Source organism: Carassius gibelio, chromosome A22 (genome assembly GCF_023724105.1).
Source record: "Carassius gibelio isolate Cgi1373 ecotype wild population from Czech Republic chromosome A22, carGib1.2-hapl.c, whole genome shotgun sequence".
In the NCBI taxonomy this organism is placed as follows: Eukaryota; Metazoa; Chordata; class Actinopteri; order Cypriniformes; family Cyprinidae; genus Carassius; species Carassius gibelio.
Window position 1 is genome coordinate 11,440,430 of NC_068392.1, and position 18,873 is coordinate 11,459,302.

Genomic DNA, 18,873 nt, shown 5'->3' on the forward strand with positions numbered 1-18,873 from the left:
TGGGGTTTACAACCAACTAGGTCACAAATTGTCGAGTTAAAGTTTAAGGATCTTATTAAGGAAATATCAACTGATTCTTCAAAACCAAAACATGAGAATAATTAACTGTAATCCTGCACTGAAGAAAGACAGCCGACCGTGGTGTGACAGCAATAAAATTTACAAGCGAGTTTTGTAATGCTTTTTATAGCCACGTTTATGGCCTATCTGGGTTTGATTTGCATCTCGACAAGCACTCTGGGCATCAAAGAGATGATTACAGTGGAGTGACAGCCAGGGATTGTTCAGCGTGCAGCAGTCACCTTGTTATTTTCGTTCTCGAACGGGATCTTGAGGTGCCAGGTGGCATTGATCATGGCCTGCATGGAGGTGAAGATGTTCTGGTAGACGAGTTTGGTGAAGCCACGCTTGTCCTCATCGGTGTAACCGGTCCCGTGAATGATCCGCATCTGTTTAATGAATGTACTCTTGCCGCTCTCGCCCGTGCCTGAGGACGACAAAACAACAGCAACATTGGGAAAAGGGTTAGATCATATTTTGGCTCCAGTTTTAAATCAGCCTCCTGATTTTTGAGAGCCCAAGGATATCAAGGTCTATCTGAAGCTTTTTCGTATTTGGCTCCAGTTCGGATCCAGCCTTTGGAAGGTTTTAGTCAACGGCATTTGAAAAGACTCCGGATGATGCCAACTTTAGAAGGATAATAGTTTTGTATGTTGATTCATTCACAAGTTGTAACTGCTGCCTAACACGTTTGTTGTTTGCTTAATGGAATACACAGTGTTAACTAACCACATAACATGTCCATTTGACAGTAATATATAGCTATAATATGTTTCTTTTGACACACGCCACTCTGGTTGAATACTTATTAATTGTAACATTAAAACAAGTATTTTCTATTAAGCTGCTTTAAAACAATGCATTATGAAAAATGCTATACAACTTTGAAAATAAAATACGAGTATGAATACTAATTTGAAACCATTTATTCAATAATTAATTAAAAATCGTAAGATTACAAACTACAATAATATCGCATTATTCAAATTCTACATTGGCTTTAAAAATGATAAACAGAAACTATGATTACTAAACACTTGTATCAGAGAGTATTTAAGAGGCCAACATTTTATAAAGCAATATATAAGAAATTCACATTTAATAAGTTTACTATATATTAGCCTGTATTTGCCTTGTGTTGACAAACATTTGCACAACTTTTCTACCAAAAAATTTATAAAATAAGCTTACATATGATACTACTACATATTAATATATGTGATAGGTACCAAAATGTCATGTTTACAACAACCCTATATTGAAATAATTAAGTGTAGAAACCTTAAACAGAAAATCATTTTCATCTTCTAAAAAGAGGAGCTACAAACGTTTATATGTTCTAGTTCAAGATCTAATCATGCCATTAACCATGTTAACGCAATGTAAACTAATACAGCCACACTTTAAAACAGAATTCTTATAAAAGGAACATCTCCCTGTGCATTTCTTAGGTGCTTCGGATGACTCAAGCCAGTAAAAATGTTTAAGCCATCGCCAAAGTTCAACAATACAACTTCCCTGGAAACTTGGGAGGTCTTGGACTAGCGGGGGGAAAAAACAGGTCGAGTAACTGTTCCAGTTTTCAAAATATTTCACGTTCCGGACAATACAGTGTCAACAGTTAGGAAAGTCCTGCTTCGATTGGTATGAGAACCAGTCGCACAGGTTTTATCTTGGTGTGCACATGATTCCAGTATTGACATCCTTGACAACTGCCATTTATTTAAACAAACAAGAGAGACTGAATTCAAAACCCACGATCGAAGGCTTGTAGCCTAAATCGTGAATGGTAAGGAAACATGGCATAAACGTGTATATCAGCAGAATGAGCATTTTTTTTTTTTATATTTTGTAATTAAACTCTACACACCTAACTGCACTAGATACATATTGCATAGTGAATAAATAAATATTTAGATTTGTATTGCATAGTGTGCGAGATTTGTTTTTTGCCTTTTCTTTTTTGTTATTAAAATGGCACAATACTGCGTTTCTTTGCAACCAAAGGTGTTCTGGGCCTAATCAAATTTCACTAGACAGAAACGCCAGCTTTGTTTAAATTACATGCATCTCAACGTCATTAGAAGTCTTTTCTAGAAGCAATTGCCAAGTGGTTCGTTCACACGCTCACGAAAAGTTGAGCTCATATGAGAGATGCAAGTTCGATTTCCCATTATTTTCCTGTCCCATCTCTCCCTGAGCTGAGTCATGGCTAGTTTTAACTCCAACAGCTGGATTGTGATAATCCAGCTTCCCTGCTGACTATCTGCTTGCTGTCGGACTCTCTCTCTCACTGTACTGATGGTGGTTTGCCGACAGGGGAAACCCAATAAACAGCCTGGTTGCATAACCACTGCTCTCCTGGCACCTTCGGCTTGCCAAATAGCTGCACCTCCCTGCAGCTTTACAACAACTGCGCCACAGAAACTGAACCGAAACTGTTTGAACATTACTGAAGCACCTTATTATCAGGTCTTCCTCCATATTAGGTCATTTTGTGGGAAACAAACACGCAAAGGTTTGGTTGATTGGCAATGAAAGGAAACTGGAGACCTGGTAGTGAAACAAATTGATGTTTGCAACCAGATATTATTTCCGTAATCGGATGCATTTAATAAGAGAAGCAGGATGGGGAATAATTTTTTTTTTTTAAATCCATCAGGAATTAACTAGATGATGAAAACAGGGCGTTTTATACCAAAATATGGCCAGACCAACAGGGGTGTAGCAATATTAAAACCAAACCGAAAATACGCAATACACCATCCACAATACATTTTCCAATGTACACTACCAATCAAAAGTTCTGGTAACTAAGATTATTTAAGAAATTAATACTTTTATTCAGCAAGGATAAATTAAATTTAGCAAAAGTGACTAAATAAAAACTATTAAAAAATATGTTCTTCTGAAATGTATCACCGTTTCCAAAAAATATTAAGCAGCACAACCGTTTTCAACATTAAGAATAACAAAAATAAATATTTCTTGAGCAGTAAATCATTATATTTGAATGATTTCTGTAATAATACTGAAAATCCAGCTTTACATCGCAAGAATAAATAACGCTTCACAATGTATTAAACCAGAAAGCCTTTATTTTAAATTGCAATACAATTTCACAATAATACTGCTTTTAATACACTTTTGATCAAATAAACTCAGTCTTGGTGAGCGAAAAAAGAAACGTCTTTAAACAACCCCCAACTTTTGTAGGTTTGCATTATATATGATAAACATTAAGGCTACATTAATGAATACTATTTGTTCCAAATCAGAGATAATTTCATTTACAGAGGTAAAAAAAACAAACAATATTACATAAAAAAAATAGTGAAATAATCATACATATGAAGACCACTGATATGTATTAAAGTAAATGGTGTCAAATTTGACTTCATGAAAAGCAAGCTACACAAAACTAGTTTTAAGAAACTACATGAGAGAGGTCAAACATCAAGGCCGAACTACAGTCTCTTTATTGAGGAAGAACAGCATTGAGTCTGGATCCATCCTATAGTCATGTCTGTGCAGCAAAGGAGGTCGCCATGGCAACAATTTTACAGCAATGATTCAAAGAGCAGCCATACATTAGCGAGGCCTGCTCTTCTTTCACCATCACATGAATCAATCCTCCAACGGAAACCAAACAAAATGGCAAGCAGGAAATGGGCAAATTTGTAAAAGATCATTTCTACATTTCAGCCATGTTGCTGCACAGTAAGATAACATAAGCATGATGCTCCAACTGAAAACATGGAACGAAATGGATGCGCAATCTGTGAAGCACTACTTAAGTCACTGTTGTTGTTGTTTTTTTCCTATTTCTATTTCTAGATTTGGTTGCCGAAATATAAGTACATTGCTACTAAATCAAACATACAGCCATTGTAATCGGCACTTGGACTTCACTACATCATGATATTTTCTGGTATTTATTGCGATAACAATCAATTTATCAACTTTTTTCAATTTATCAATATCAATCTATTATATTACATATATTCATATGCATCCACTGAAAAAAAAAAGATCCTGTTTCAAACGCACGATTGTGCTAATATATAGTTTATCTGTGTTTAAGTCATCTTGGGTATTTTTATAAGAATGAAGTATATTTATAACACAGTGCTAATCGACCTTAAAAGAGTAGTTCACTTCCAGAACGAAAATTCTGTCATCATTTACTCACCTTCCACTTGTTCCAAACCTTTATGAGTTTCTTTCTTAAGTTGAAGATATTAAGAAACATTTTAGTATCCGAACAGTTGATGGGCACCATTGAGTTCCATAGTATTTTAACTTTTTTAATAAAAGTCAAATGGTGCCCATCTACTGTTCGGATACTAACATTTTTCAAAATATCTTCTCGTGTTCAACAGAAGAAACTCATCACCATGAGTTTAGAATACTATAAAATATATATTTTTTTAAATTTCTGCCTCAATCGGTGATATCAAACTACGCCTGATCACAAAAAGAAGTTTGGTGTAAAAGTTAGTATGTTAGTGAATCTCTTTGTTGGACAACAGGCTCATACACATGCAAAACTATCACAAACATGCTACTGTAGTATATTTATTCATTGCACTGACCAATTTTTTCGTCTCGCTGACTGTACAGCCCTGACCAAACCAGTCCAAGATTGTAGAGGCATCTGCTCATTTAGCGATAAACTGCTCAGTTTCACGACTGCCTTCCAACGAAAAAAAACTAGATTTTATCGTTGTTATCACGCCAAGATATTTCTCACCCCTACGATTATTACAATATGGCAAAAATATAATATCACAATACATTTTTCAGAAAAAATAAGTTAATAAATAAGAACAAAGATACACATTACAAATAGAATATATACAAATTAAACAAACGGTGCTTAATTTTTCAGGTACAGAAGGGATATTTAGCAGTAGCACTCAATAAACTGAACAAATAAAAATAAAACACTAAATACACGTCGCTGTATAAATTATACATTGATTCATATTAAAGCAACTGTATTATTGTGTATTCACACCAGTCTTTTTTGGTTCAACTGAATCAAATTCAAATTCATTTTCCCCCTTGCGGATCTTTTGGACAGGTGTGAATATAGCGATCACATTCGTGTGCAGACGAATTTCGCTATGTGATACCAAGATATTTTTTTCATCCTCAAATCAAAAAACGTGATATCGTACTCCCCTACCTAATCAGCAATCACACTTCTATCTATACAGAAGCAACCATTTAAAATGTTAAAATACAGTAGCAAATTTGGTTTAAAATTAGACAATTGCAAAAAAAAAATTATATTCTACAACTTGAACAGCCATTTGATTACACTTCATAATGTGTCAGTTCAATCAAAAGTTCCAGCTGTACATAACCGGTTTCCCTTGCTTGTGTAAAATGGCGGATACCCACGGAAAATCAGCTCACATCAGCTAATACACCCATGTTGGGATACAAGTGTGTGTGGGTGCTTGCCAAACACACACACTGGAGAACTGGAAGCGAGGGTAAGACAAAGCTTCCCTATCAACAGATGTAACATTTGAATCTTGCTCTGCAACGTTTTTAAAAGCATAATTAGCACTGAAAGTCACCACAGTCCAACCAAAGCATATAAACACACTTATAGTAAATTAAAATAAAACAAACAATAAAACAAAGTACTAAAATAAAACAAATACAAAGACTAATTAAAATAATTTGTTTAAATATTAAAGAATTTATAAAATAAGAGATAAAATAAAATATCTGTGATAATAAAACAGCAATAAAGATAAAAGAATAAATAAGCCAAAAAAATACATTATACATTTTATAAATTGTTATTACAAAAAATAAAGTAAAAAAAAAAAAAAAATTTATATATATATATATATATATATATATATTAGGGGTGTAACGGTTCACAAAATTCACGGTTCGGTTCGATACGATACACTGATGTCACGGTTCGGTTCGGTTCGATACGTTTTAGATACAGCAAAATGTAAAAACATCTCAACTTTTCAGAATGCCGCAAGCGCACCGCGGGTCATGTGACAAGAACCAACCAATCAGCTTCATCCTTTCCCGTAACAACGTTGAGAGCTCAGCCAAGATGAAGGATCAGCTGATCATAGTTGTATATGGATTGCAATTTTGAAATAAATTTAGTAGCAGAGCTACTGCAAGCGATTTTTAGAGCTGCAAATCCATTTATCCTTCGCTGAAATTTCCGCGTCTCATGGATAGAGCACGTCATTGTTGCTTAGCAAAGACAGACGCCTCATGAGCGCTTCTGCCCAAGCGCTTTGGAAAGGAGGAGAAAGACGCGCTTAGCGTTTTCCATGCGTTTTTAGGCACGATATGTGAACGGCCCCTAAGGCGCTCGCTCACTCAGCACGCGCTGAAGGCTCGTTGCAAAATGTCGAATGCCTTTAACAGACCAGAAATATAAGATCCTAAAATAACCAACAGGTCTGGTGTTTGGGTTGGATTCCCTGTAAGCTATAGTTTCTAAATGCTGCAGGGATAGTTTGCTGCGTGCATGTTTCTCCTTTTTTTCGTCTTTTCCCAGATAGTACTGACGCATATCCCAGATATTCCCGCTGGTGTTTTTTTTTTTTTTTTTTTTTATTCCCGCTGGTGTACCCTGTCATGTTGCAGATGCGACATACCGTTGTTTTTCTATCCACCACTCTCTTGCCATCACCATTATAGCTTAAAGGGAATCCAAAGCAGGGTTTCCGTTGTCCGGTAATTGCCGGACATTGGCCGGAAAAAAAATGAAATGTCCGACAAAATTAAATCTCTCCGGTCAAACTGTCAGAATAAAATTGCCTAATAATCCCGCCCCCCCTAACACAATCTGAATTTGAGAATAAGCCTAAAGTGTATAAAGCAAAAATACACCGAACTTTGGCTATGTTATGAAGGAACAGGCTCGTTTGAAAGTTAAACATTAAACATTAAACATTATTACATGGCTTGGTTGAATTCCAATGTGGAATGCGGTCTGTTATTTCTTGATATCAGACCGCTGCGAAGCACTAGCTGCGCCAGGATTTTGATTGTAGGTGGGCCCCCAGAAAACTGGATGGGCCAGTTAAAATAAGCCAAAAAAAAAAAATAATAAATAAAAACGGGTTCCCCTTTCATCTCAGTTTCAGCGCTTTTCTGGGCACTGAGGACAGCGACTCAGCCTACCTGAATTTAATGTGTAATTAGCATAGGTAAAAAAAAAAAATTCGTTTTAAATTGTTAAAAAGACATTTCAAGATATATTTCATGTCTGTGAGGCCTACGCTGAGTTTCGTTAAATTAGGATGAGATGCACTCCAGTTCACTAGCAATGCAAGTGGCCGCGAGGGCGCCTGCATGATTAGGCCTGTCGTCTGCTATATTTGCTTCTTATGTATTAAATCCAGGCAATTGGTTGATAAAATTTTTTATTAAAATTAAGATACAATTTATACAAAACGAAATTCACTTCAAAAAAAGTATTTCTACTAAACAAAACTTAATTAAGTGGTCAAAATCATGTCTGACCCGCTCCATGTCTCTCGATATTGCGCATCTTATCTTACTCGTGCGGTTCACTTTTCATAATCAACATAAATTAAAAAATAACATTATAATATTTTAACAAATATTAAACTAAATAAGCTTATTTAATGGCTACAACATGTATAGTAGACCTAGAATCTCTATTTGTACAAATTGCTGCACATTCATTTCATTCTGAATTTTGCACACATAAGTTGAAAGACATTTGTTTGGGCATGCATGTAAAACATATCTGCAACTTTTATCAAGTTCACTGATAATTATGCGTGCATTTATGAATTATTATCTTAATCTATAATGAAACAAGGACGAAACATATGCTTTGTTTGTTTAGAATGGAATGGATCGCAAATAGATCCGAATGAAGAAATGAACCATAGTAGAAAATGTTTTTTTTTTTCCGTCTATTTGAAAGTTAGGCTAATAAACATGTTGCATTCGGCGGCCTGATTATGTCATTTTTTACGTTACATAGCCTGCCTCCAGTTTTCCTCACCTTGACTAATTAAGAGGCGATACTTGACCGGCATATCATCAAAATGTCCGGAAAAGGAAACCTCTGCCGGTCACTTTGACCGGCACCATTTTTTTCTAGCGGAAACTCTGATCCAAAGTGCACCCAAACACCAGACCTGTTGGTTATTGGAGGATCTTCTCATTTCTAGTCTGTTAAACGCATTGGCTATTTTGCAACGAGCCTTCAGCGTGTACTGAGTGAGCGAGCACCTGCTGAGTAGCTTAACATAAACATATAAGATGGTGTTTTTTTCTTCTTCGGGAGTGTCAGGGGCGTTGCCTGTTACGTTGTTTGGGTTATTGGGCTACCTTGTTGAACGCATATCATTATATTTCTCTCTCTCTCTCTCTTTTTTTTTTTTTTCAAATATAATTAATTACTCCAACGAACCTTTCGGTATACATAATGCGTACCGCGTACCGAACCGAAAGCGTCGTACCGAACGGTTCAATACGAATACGCGTATCGTTACACCCCTAATATATATATATATATATATATATATATATATATATATATATATATATATATATATATATATATATATATATATATAATAAAACAGAAATAGTATTGTGTTGTTTTAAAGAGTACTGTGTTGTTACTTGACCGAACGGACAGTAACCTGATCAAAATTTTTATAACAAACAATAACTAGGGCAGCACAATTTATCGAGAATTATTCTGATTTTATTACTTTCAGTGTAAACTGTGACTAATAACGGATAATGTATTGACAGTATCAAGGTCACGTCAGTTGAGGCTCGTGCAGCCGGTCTGACTCACAGAGAAATAAAGCGCAACCGCACACACAAAGAAACAAACATGAACAAACACAGCAGTAGTAAAAAAAATCTAAATATTCTGTATAATGTGTGCAACATCACACGACCAGGAGTGATGTTTTCCCGACTTTCAGTAAGCTGGTTACTTGCTTCATTTGTTGAATGAATCAGTCGTTTGAACGAATTGGTTGAATCAATGATTCACTCATTAAGACATTGACTTGCCACCACCTACTGGTGGTTTAATATCATATTTAAAAGTATCATTTAATTTTTCAGGATAACAGCAATCAATTTAAGGCAAATATAAAAAAAAATACGTTGATTAAAATAATACCTGATAGAGCACTGATAATACTGCTTCAGAATAGATTACATTTGTGCCAAAAAAAACAAACTTTTTTACTCGAACAAGTGAATTATTTACTTTTTACATGACAAGCTCATGTAAAAGCTTAATGTCGAGCCCTGTATTAGCAATGTTAGTGTTGTGAGTTCCAACCTCTTTAATATTCATTTTTGTAATGTTGTTATGGTTTGTCTTTTCCTCATTGTTACTATGCACATAAAATGGTTTGAGATCGATAGAAATGTCATTGCTGTGTGAATCTTTTTCAAAATTCATGTTTGCAATGTAGCTATTGTTTGATGTCTCCTATTCACTTTTTGTTTTGTTTTTTGTTTTATTAAAGACAAGAATGTGCAAAGACACAAAAAGCTATTGTGGCTCTCTTTGGGAAATTAAATGTATATATTTTTAAATATATTTTCAAAAAAAGTACAAGATTAAGCTAACTGAATATATGTGATATCAAATAAGGGTTAGCACAAATGTAATCTAAATGTAATCCAAAAGTAATCAGATTACGTTACCAAAAATGTGTAATCTAAGAGATTATATTACTGACTACAATTATTTTAATGTAATCTGTAACTGATTACAATTCATTAGTAATCTACCCAGCTCTGTGTGTCGGTGTATATAGGTTAAAAAAAATTATAAAAGATATTGAATATATAAAAAAAATAGAACAGAATACTATAAATACAAAATACATTAACTATAATACTGTGTTATAATATTATATTATACAAAAAATATAGATAAAAAAAATTGCACTAATTTTAAAAGAAAAAAAGTCTACTTTGGCAGTTCCTTATACTTCACAAAACTCATCCTGATTCCGGAACACTGTTGAACAAACACAAACACTGTCTACAGTCTCTGCAACTCCAGCTCAATGGCTTGAACATGGAAATCATGAGGTATGTATTAACGGGATATTTGCATGGTTTTAAACTCAAATGAAAATCCTGCAGCCTTATCGTTAAGTGGTTGCAAATGCTAACCCAGCATTTCATAAACACAACCACAGAGTACAGATTGCTTCGCTTGAGTGAGGAACAGAGTTTGAAATTGACTACAGCATTTTGTCCACACTTTCTAGTGCAGTTCACCATGAGTGGGCCGAGTGATACTTCAAATTCGGCTTTTAAGCAGTGTGTAAAGAGAACCTGAATGACACGAAAGGTTTTTCCTAGCGATAAAGTGAAACGAAAACAGGCCATATGTTGGTTGCATGAGAACAGTGTCAGCTTTGTTCTAGGCGTGTCCAAAAAAACAAACATTCTGTACAATCTTTATGAGTCATCCAGCTCCTCTGCAACACTCAGGTGTTATAGACTCGATACTCCGGCGCGTTTTCGACTCGGCTGGGTAAATATTGGCTAGAGCTGACCGTGTGGCGTAATAAGAAACCTGGAAGTCCGGGTTCTCATTCAGATGTGCCCGCGCCAGCAACAACTTGCTTAGCAGCACGTTTATGTGAATAAGGTATACAAGTGAGTGACAGACAAGATCCTTTTCCTTGCTTTCTCTCTCTCTGGATCTCTGCATCCAGATCATGTGACACCGCAACAGCGTGCATTCATGTGTGCAGCAGAAGTGTGGGCTGAAAATAAAGAGTAGCTGCCCTCGGCTCAAGTCCCCCCAGCAGAGAACGCCAAACGCGCACACACACACACACACACAGTCTTCTCTCTACCTCAATGACCCTGTATCTTCAGTTCCTCAACCAGAGGATAAAAACACAGCTTATACTCGCTGTGCTGCAACAACTAACTTATCAAAATCATGCAAATTGGTGAATGAAAATAGCTGACGATGAATTTCAAAATCGTTTAGTTGAGTCTGCTCTCACTTCTTGTAATGTTTACATCTAGATCTAGATCTAGTCAATTTTGCATTGCAATTAAGGATATTTAATTATACAAACACATTTCAGCCCAATTAAAATTGATCTTTAGCTAATCTCAAAGTTTGTATGCATATTTCTTGCTGAATATCATAATGTTGTTCTTTTAAAACAAAGAATTGTATTATCAGCCAAAACCTGAAAATAATTATTGGTTAATTTTAATATCAGCTCATGCCTCTTTGAATCTTAAATTTATTATTTTTGCAATTTATGTAAAACATATACACACACACATATTATATATATATATATATATATATATATATATATATATATATATATATATATATATATATATATATAGTGAAACTCAACTTGTTATCATTAATGCTATACTATTAATACTAATTAGTTACTTATTATACTACCAGTTTACAGGAGTTTGATTAAATATTTTTATGCTTTACAAGTTGAGAACTTTGAGGGAACATTTTATCAAACCAATAATCTAATGAAAGTAAAAAATAGTGTCACTCGTAATGTAATCAGAAAAAAAAGGTTCTAATAGCTGGAATACATAAGATAAACAGCTTCTAGAGTTTGAACAAACATCGAATGACAAATAAAATGTTGAGCATTACTTTAGAAGGAAGCTACATCAAGTCAGGAAAGTTAGTCACGCTAACAAGTTAATCAAATATTCAGAGAGAGGACAAAGACACATCATGCTTATTTAACCACGCTTAAAGAATCCAGTTTAACCAGACATCCAAAACCATCGCTTTTCTTGGAATAACCTTGGGGGAGGAAGGTCAAAGTGTTTGACAACTTATGTAGAACGCCCAAAAAAAAAAAAAAAAAGAGACAAACCACAAAAAGGCTTTAGGTATTACAAGAATAATCAGGGTATTGCATGTTTTTGTGATGGAAAATTTAAGACTTTAAGACCTTAAATAAAGATTTAACGAATAAACTGAAGGGAGTACAATACATCAATAAACTGTTTAAAGTTAAATGTCTAGGGAGCAAACAAAAAGTTGGTTTAGAAACTTTTCAAAGTCTGAAAGAGCAACTTCCAACTTTTGGCCTGCTTTCCAGTACAAATGTCAAAATATACTTAAAGAGCCACACAGATGGGAAATCAAAAATGACCTGTATTACATTGTATGATGTAGCTGTCCATCAGTGTAAACAATGTGCAAAGTAATTAAACCAAAAAGTACACGATTTATAAAGTTATTGGCTTCTAAAGTAAGGAGTCGACTCTGAATCGCTGAAACGAGTCGTTATAGATTCCAAATCTTTTGCCCATCTCTATGTACGTCACTAGGAGCACTTTGCATAATAATCTCCGCCTACCGTCTTGGGAGAAACGGTAGTCTGAGCTGCACCACCCCCCACACAGATGCTCTGGTTGGTGTGAGAGCATCATGTCGAGGAGACCGTTTGTTTTATTTTCACTGCCAAAGAATGAAGATCAGAAGAACCAATGGCTAAAATTCATTTTCACCACAATACCAGAGCAGTACAACAAATCCCTTTTATTGTGTTCACAACATTTCACTGATGACTGCTTTTCTAATCTCGGTGAGTACAGCGGGATTTTCAAAGCGTTTGGCCATAAAAGATTAGAACAATGAGCATCTCCGAATCACAACGTGAAGTATGATTATGAAGTTATGTGTCGGTTTTCTCCCGAGCGTCTTAGTATGTGTGCTGTCTGCGCTGATCGTCATGTACAAACACGTCATTAAAATGAAGTGTAACTCTGTGAATACTCAACGAAGAGACATGAGAGAGATATCTATAGAAAGCTTGACAAGCGCTTTCTATAGATATAAACAAGTGCTGCCGAAAACAGATATTCTGTGATAAAGTAATCCATATGAAAACAACGTGATGTCTGTTTTTCACATCTCCCTTCACTATATCTAATGTGACCACACCCCCACGATGAACACGCTATTCAGATTCAAACTGAAGCGCGCGGCTTGAATACGACCACACAGAATAAAAAGCAGTGAGACTGTTCAAGTTTTTTATTTTACTGTTTGCTTTGCGATGAGAGGAATAAGACATAATTCACCACAAACAGATGCTAACCTATGATGCTAACGCATAGTTTACCGTGGAGGTGTGTGCGGAACAACCAATCAAACCTGACTATGTTAGTTGACCAATCAGAACACAGTATACTACCGAAAGGTGGGGTTTAAGGAAACTGAATCTTTTGAACAGCTTCGCGTGAACCGTTTAGGGATCTCTGAGAATTGAGGTAATTTTAAAATCATATATTGACAAAATGACAATGTTTTTTAACCTTGGATGGATTTAAACCTAATGTACAGGACTTATAAACAGTGATAGGAAGCTTAGAATTTTCATCTTATTGGCTCTTTAAATCAAGATAGTTACCTGAGTAACTAGTAAAAAGTTTCTGTGAGACCGATCAAAATGAAGTGAGTTTATTTACTATTTACTGAAACAGCAACAAATATCTCATGAACTTAAATCAAAAGGTAAAACAATTTTTCATTAAGGCTGTCGCGATAAACGCAATATTGTAACACCGCGCTATTGACAAGCAAACCGCAGAGGAAAGATAGCAACCTCAGAAACCGCGACAACCGCAGTGTTTTTTTAAATGAGGCTGTGACCTTCTTATTTTTTCAATTTGTCACTGTGCATTCAATGTTAAATAAATTAATGATACAATATGGTTACGACTGTAATTTTCTCGCGAGCCGTTGTAGCTTTACAGTGCTTAGTTTGTTTTGAATAGGCCGGCTGAAACGATGGGAGGCGCTCAATGTCTCGTTGCCAGTTTGGGAACATTTTGGCTTTCAACCCAATGAAAAGGGGCAAGCCAGGAAATATAGATGAGCCGATATGCAAAATTTGCTGCAAAAAGGTTCCCGTTACGTGGCAATACATCTAATTTGAGGTCATCGGGACATTCTAAAACGCTTAACGTGGAAAACGCTTAACGTGGTTTAATGTACTAATACAGTGATATTAACAGACCAAACTCACTTAACATCATATTAATAAAGTATACTATCTACAAAAAAATCTGATGATCCCTGAATATGAATTCAACGCGTTTAATAACATGTTAAGCCTTTTCCTCCCATAGAAAACCATCATAAAGCTTAACGTGTTATTAAACAACTTGCATTCATATTCAGGATCATCTGGTTTTTTTTTTTTGTACATTTTATACTTTAGTATAAAGTTTAGTGAGTTTGGTTTTTAAAAATCACTGTCTTAGTACGTTAAGCCACATTAAGCATTTTCTTATAACGTTTTTCTATGGGAGGAAAAGGCTTAACGTGTTATTGTAGCATTCATATTCAGGGCTCATCTGATTTTTTTATAGATACTAGTATACTTTTAGTGTGATTTTTAGTGAGTTTGGTCTGTTAATATCACGGTCTTAGTACATTAAGCCATGTTAAGAGTTTTTCATGGTAAATGTTTTAAAGTGTCCCCTGTCATCCAGCGCAGCTGCCCCCTCAAGCATCAGGTCGCGGAGTAACATAAAAAGGAACAGCTGAGACCGGTACCGGTCGACAATTAGGAGTAGCTGAAGCCTTTGCGAAATCTATAAAATACAGCCATGAAAGTAACAGGCATACCTGCTGAAGTCACGGATAACCTCCGCGTCAGTGCCCATACCCAAGAGAGCGTGAGCAGATAACGAGCTCAAACGCTATCTGCTTGAGGAGTGCATCTCCAACTCCAACGCGAATCCACTGTCCTGGTGGGCGAGTGGTGACACGATAATCAGTCTAGATTTCCGCTGCTCTCCAAAGTCGCGTGTAATACATGTTAGGACTCTTTGATTTCTTAAATAATGTATTGTAAAACGCATGTTCTTGTAGCTGTTTGGAATTTAACAAACAAAAATGTTTTAAAACGTGTCTCTCTGTCAGTTAAAAAAGCAACAATATATGCTACATAACTCAATGATAGAGCTTTGTATGCAGCAAAATCAGGATAAATTATGTAAAAAACTAAATAAATAAATAAAACGCTGGTAATACCGCATATCGCCACCCACTATTGAGCCACCCATAATAACTGCAGAGGAAATTTCTTAACCGCGACAGCCCTGGTTTTCATACGCCTCATTGACAGATATTTGTTATTTTAATGGGGACTTACGAGCCGCTCTCAGAGAGATGGATACTTCAGCTGCATTCATCATGAATCTTGCTAATTAGAAATTATTAGTAAAGGCGATTTGCAAAGATTCATTAAAAAAATGATTCAATCACGAATGATTCGCGTGAACAAATGCATTTTGGTAAATCGGGGGGGGGGGGGGGGGGGCATTCCCTTCAAAAAACAAAGGGAGCAAATGACGATTGAGATGTTCATTATTACATCCAACAACAGAACACCTCAATCGCTCAGGAGTCATTCTTGTCTGCTCCTTCGGCGAAACAATGACCGACTGACTACAGCTCACTCAGGGCGGGTCTAAAGTTACACTACTGTCAATCAAACTATCGTGGGAGGGGCCTGTCTGTGTGACATCACACAGATAGGAATTTGAGATCGGCTCGATTTGAGAAAGGGGTAAGGATTTTAATCACACACTGCCAACACACATTTCAGTTCAAGCAACTTGTAAAAGTTCATGTAGCATCGGATGACCCCTTGAACCATAAACTCACCTTTAGTTGTTCAATTTCTCAGAAAACAAGACTTCATAAGTTCAGTTTGCATCTCAAGTCTCTTGATTTAAGGAGGTTTCAAAACATTTGTATTGGAAAAATGACAAAAATACAGAGGAAGATATTAATTTTTAACACCAAATACAAAATTGAATGTTGTGACTATGAATTTAAAATCTTCTGCTCTTATTTAAGATCTTTTTAAGGCCTTAAAATCTGGAAATGGGGCTTTCTGAAGATCTTTCAAAGACCTGCAGAAGCAAATTAACAATTCAAATCTGCTGCCCTTTTAGAAAGTAGCTCTGCAAGCCCTGAGTGGTGACTGCTTCCTCTCAGTTTTCAGACAGAGCAATCGAGAGTTTACAGAGCTAGAAGCAGAAGGTTAACAGCGCTCATTGGTCACGCAAGGCCCTCTTCCTCAACAGGGGCGTATCTTATTGCAGTCTTTCCTCTGTGAGTCTGGGCACAAAGGCTGGTTGTGTTGCATGAGCTTTCTAAGGACATGCATTCCGTGAAATGCTTTTATGGGTCAGCCCACACTACACAACACGGCCCCGTGACCGTGTCTGTTCATCTACGCAATCTGAGGATCCCTCTCTGACCAAATACATAATCTTTTAACAGCAACTCGGCACGTAGCAGCCAGATTAAGGCAGTTTTTGGGCCATTTTTGGGAACAGGATTGGCCTGAAAAACTGCAACCTGGACAGAACAGGTTTCATTCTCAATGTCGGCGCTTCATAGTCTCATTGTGCTTGCCAAGGAGCAGTTAAAGAGACACAACCATTAAAGATACAATCTGGAACCTTCTTTGACTTCACCAGTCAAAAAACTGTGATGCAAACACGGCACTAAATAGATTTTGCAACCCGAGTTTCAAATTAAGGCTCTGATTTAATTATTTTCATAGTCACTGCATCTCTCCAATCTGGAAGGACGTGTGTTATGAAACACTCTACGCAACTGAAATATTCAGATATAATCTCTTAGGCTTAAATTGCTGACAATCTATCTTCGCTTACATCCACAAATTGAGCTAATGGCTCTAACACCAAAATGAAAGCAAAGAGCGGCCTAATGGTCAGATCCCGAGATGAATGTAAACTGACACTAGTGCAACTCAAAGACTCTTTAAAACACGTACATTGCTAATAAATTAATATGAGGATTTCCAGTAACAGTTTAACTGGTTTTGTATGGTCTCATACCCTTGTCAAAAAATATTAATTCATGTTCGATCCTTATGGTTCCCATACAAATTGCCAAATGAATTTCTTTCCAGTCATTTGATTGCAATCTCTCACAATATATTTTAGTTTAAAAAAAATTAAAGTATACAGACTATGGTTGTCAATAAATATCTTAGACACTTAAAATATCTTCCCCATTTAACCAAAACAAAAAATTTGAAATATTGGAAAAAAAGAAATATTTAAACAAATAACTACGTTTTAAATATATTTTATTTCAAATATTTTCAGCAAACACTGAAAAACACATTCATTATATCATTTAATAAGTAGATTTTTTTAAATATTTAAAAAACAAGCTCACACAAACTTCATTTAGTAATATTCCACGAAATTACCCTATATTTCCACGACCACGGGGAACGATCCCATTAGACCTGGGTCTACACAGAGACAATTTATAAAAGGACTTTGGTCTACATGAAGATGACTATTCTATCATCATTAGTTTTAGGAACCAACAACCCTAAAACACAACGCAGATCAACACGTGCATTAATTACATGAACTGAAATCATGCACACGAATGACAAGTTGTGAAAGCAACGCTTCTATTTCGACTTAAGCAGCATCACTGTGGATTAAATCCACGAAGCAATATGAGTTCATGTCAAACCTCACGCATCTCTCGGCCATAACTGACTGTCAGCAGAGCACTTACCCAGTAAGAGGAGTTTGAGCTCTCGTCTCGAATCTCGTTTGTCTCTCCGGAGCTGCTTGTCGATCTCGGCGTTGATTCTTTTGGACTCCTTCGCCTCTTCAGTCATGCAACAGGCCATCATGGACTCCAGAGTCATCACCACGGCGTTTGGAGATCCCAACCCTGATCTGACACACTTCTACGACCCGCTTCCCTTTGCAACAGTGTCGAAAGAGGAACAGGGTGGATCTGGGGGAATGTGGTTTAAAAATGCCTTATAGTAGACGTAAATCGATGAAGCAAAATAGACCCCAGCCTGTTCACACAAACGGATCTATTAAACAAGGCCAAACACTGGATGAGATTGGAGGCCAGATGTGAATCTAAAGGTCTCCCCTACTATCAGACCAGCTCAAACCCTGTATTTAGGATCTGTAATCACTACCAACTAGAGTCCCGAAGGGACAAACTTGCCTGCCACGACATCCGTGTTGTCCTTTGCTGTCTCGCTAAGCTAACCGCCCCAGTGCCCAGATTCACCGCAACACTGTCCATCAGCTGCCCGGATCTCTAGCTAACACACGGCGGCGACAGGTGGCAGGAGACAGCCATATGCGCTTTTAGAAATGCTGCGTGTATATATAACACTCACTGCAGTGCAAACATTTGATTTTGAGGATCTAAAACCCGAAAAGTTAATTAGCTAAACGCACTAACTAGCTTAATTGGGTGGGCTAAGCTGCTAGCTAGCCGGAATCTTTATTTACAATCCACGCGCTGATTTCACCACTCATTTCTTTGCATCCGATTGGGGTTCAGTGATATTTAAAGCCGAAATTTTTTGGCGGAACAACATGACACAGGTGTGGGATCCCCCCACCCCCCCAACAAAAAAAAGAAAAGAACAAAAAAAAACATCGACGGAGTGAAAATATTTCCAGATGATCGCACCGTCTAGTCCGGTGTGAGGCGCACACAAACCTGGAGTTGCGACAGCTGGAAAATAGAGCGTGAGTGACGGGGAGCAGAGCCTATCGGAAGAGACAGCGCTCAAAGGGGAGGGGCCTAAAATGAGGCAAGGTCGGTGGAGGAACGACTGTGGCGCTCGCGGGGCGTGTCTCGCCGCAAACCCTGCTATTCGACTGAAAGGACAACGCCCATTCCTAGTCAAACATATCTGGAGAAGCCTATCCTCTCTT

The 18,873-nt window shown here is 36.7% G+C and overlaps 1 protein-coding gene across 3 annotated transcripts in view; it reads right to left on the reverse strand.

The window, feature by feature from the left end:
• LOC127943103 (guanine nucleotide-binding protein G(q) subunit alpha) overlaps positions 1–18,662 on the reverse strand; it is a 30,120-nt gene extending 11,458 nt beyond the window's left edge. For 2 of the 3 annotated variants that reach the window (XM_052539295.1, XM_052539294.1), the window contains exons 1-2: positions 17,696–18,661; positions 303–487 (exon numbers count right to left, since the gene is read on the reverse strand). In XM_052539295.1, the coding sequence (XP_052395255.1) occupies positions 303–487; positions 17,696–17,831 (321 nt within the window). In that variant the 5' untranslated portion in view covers positions 17,832–18,661. Of the gene's footprint in view, positions 1–302; positions 488–17,695 lie in introns of all 3 variants that reach the window. The other variant, XM_052539293.1, reaches the window with a different exon arrangement.
• Between the last annotated feature and the right edge of the window lie 211 nt (positions 18,663–18,873).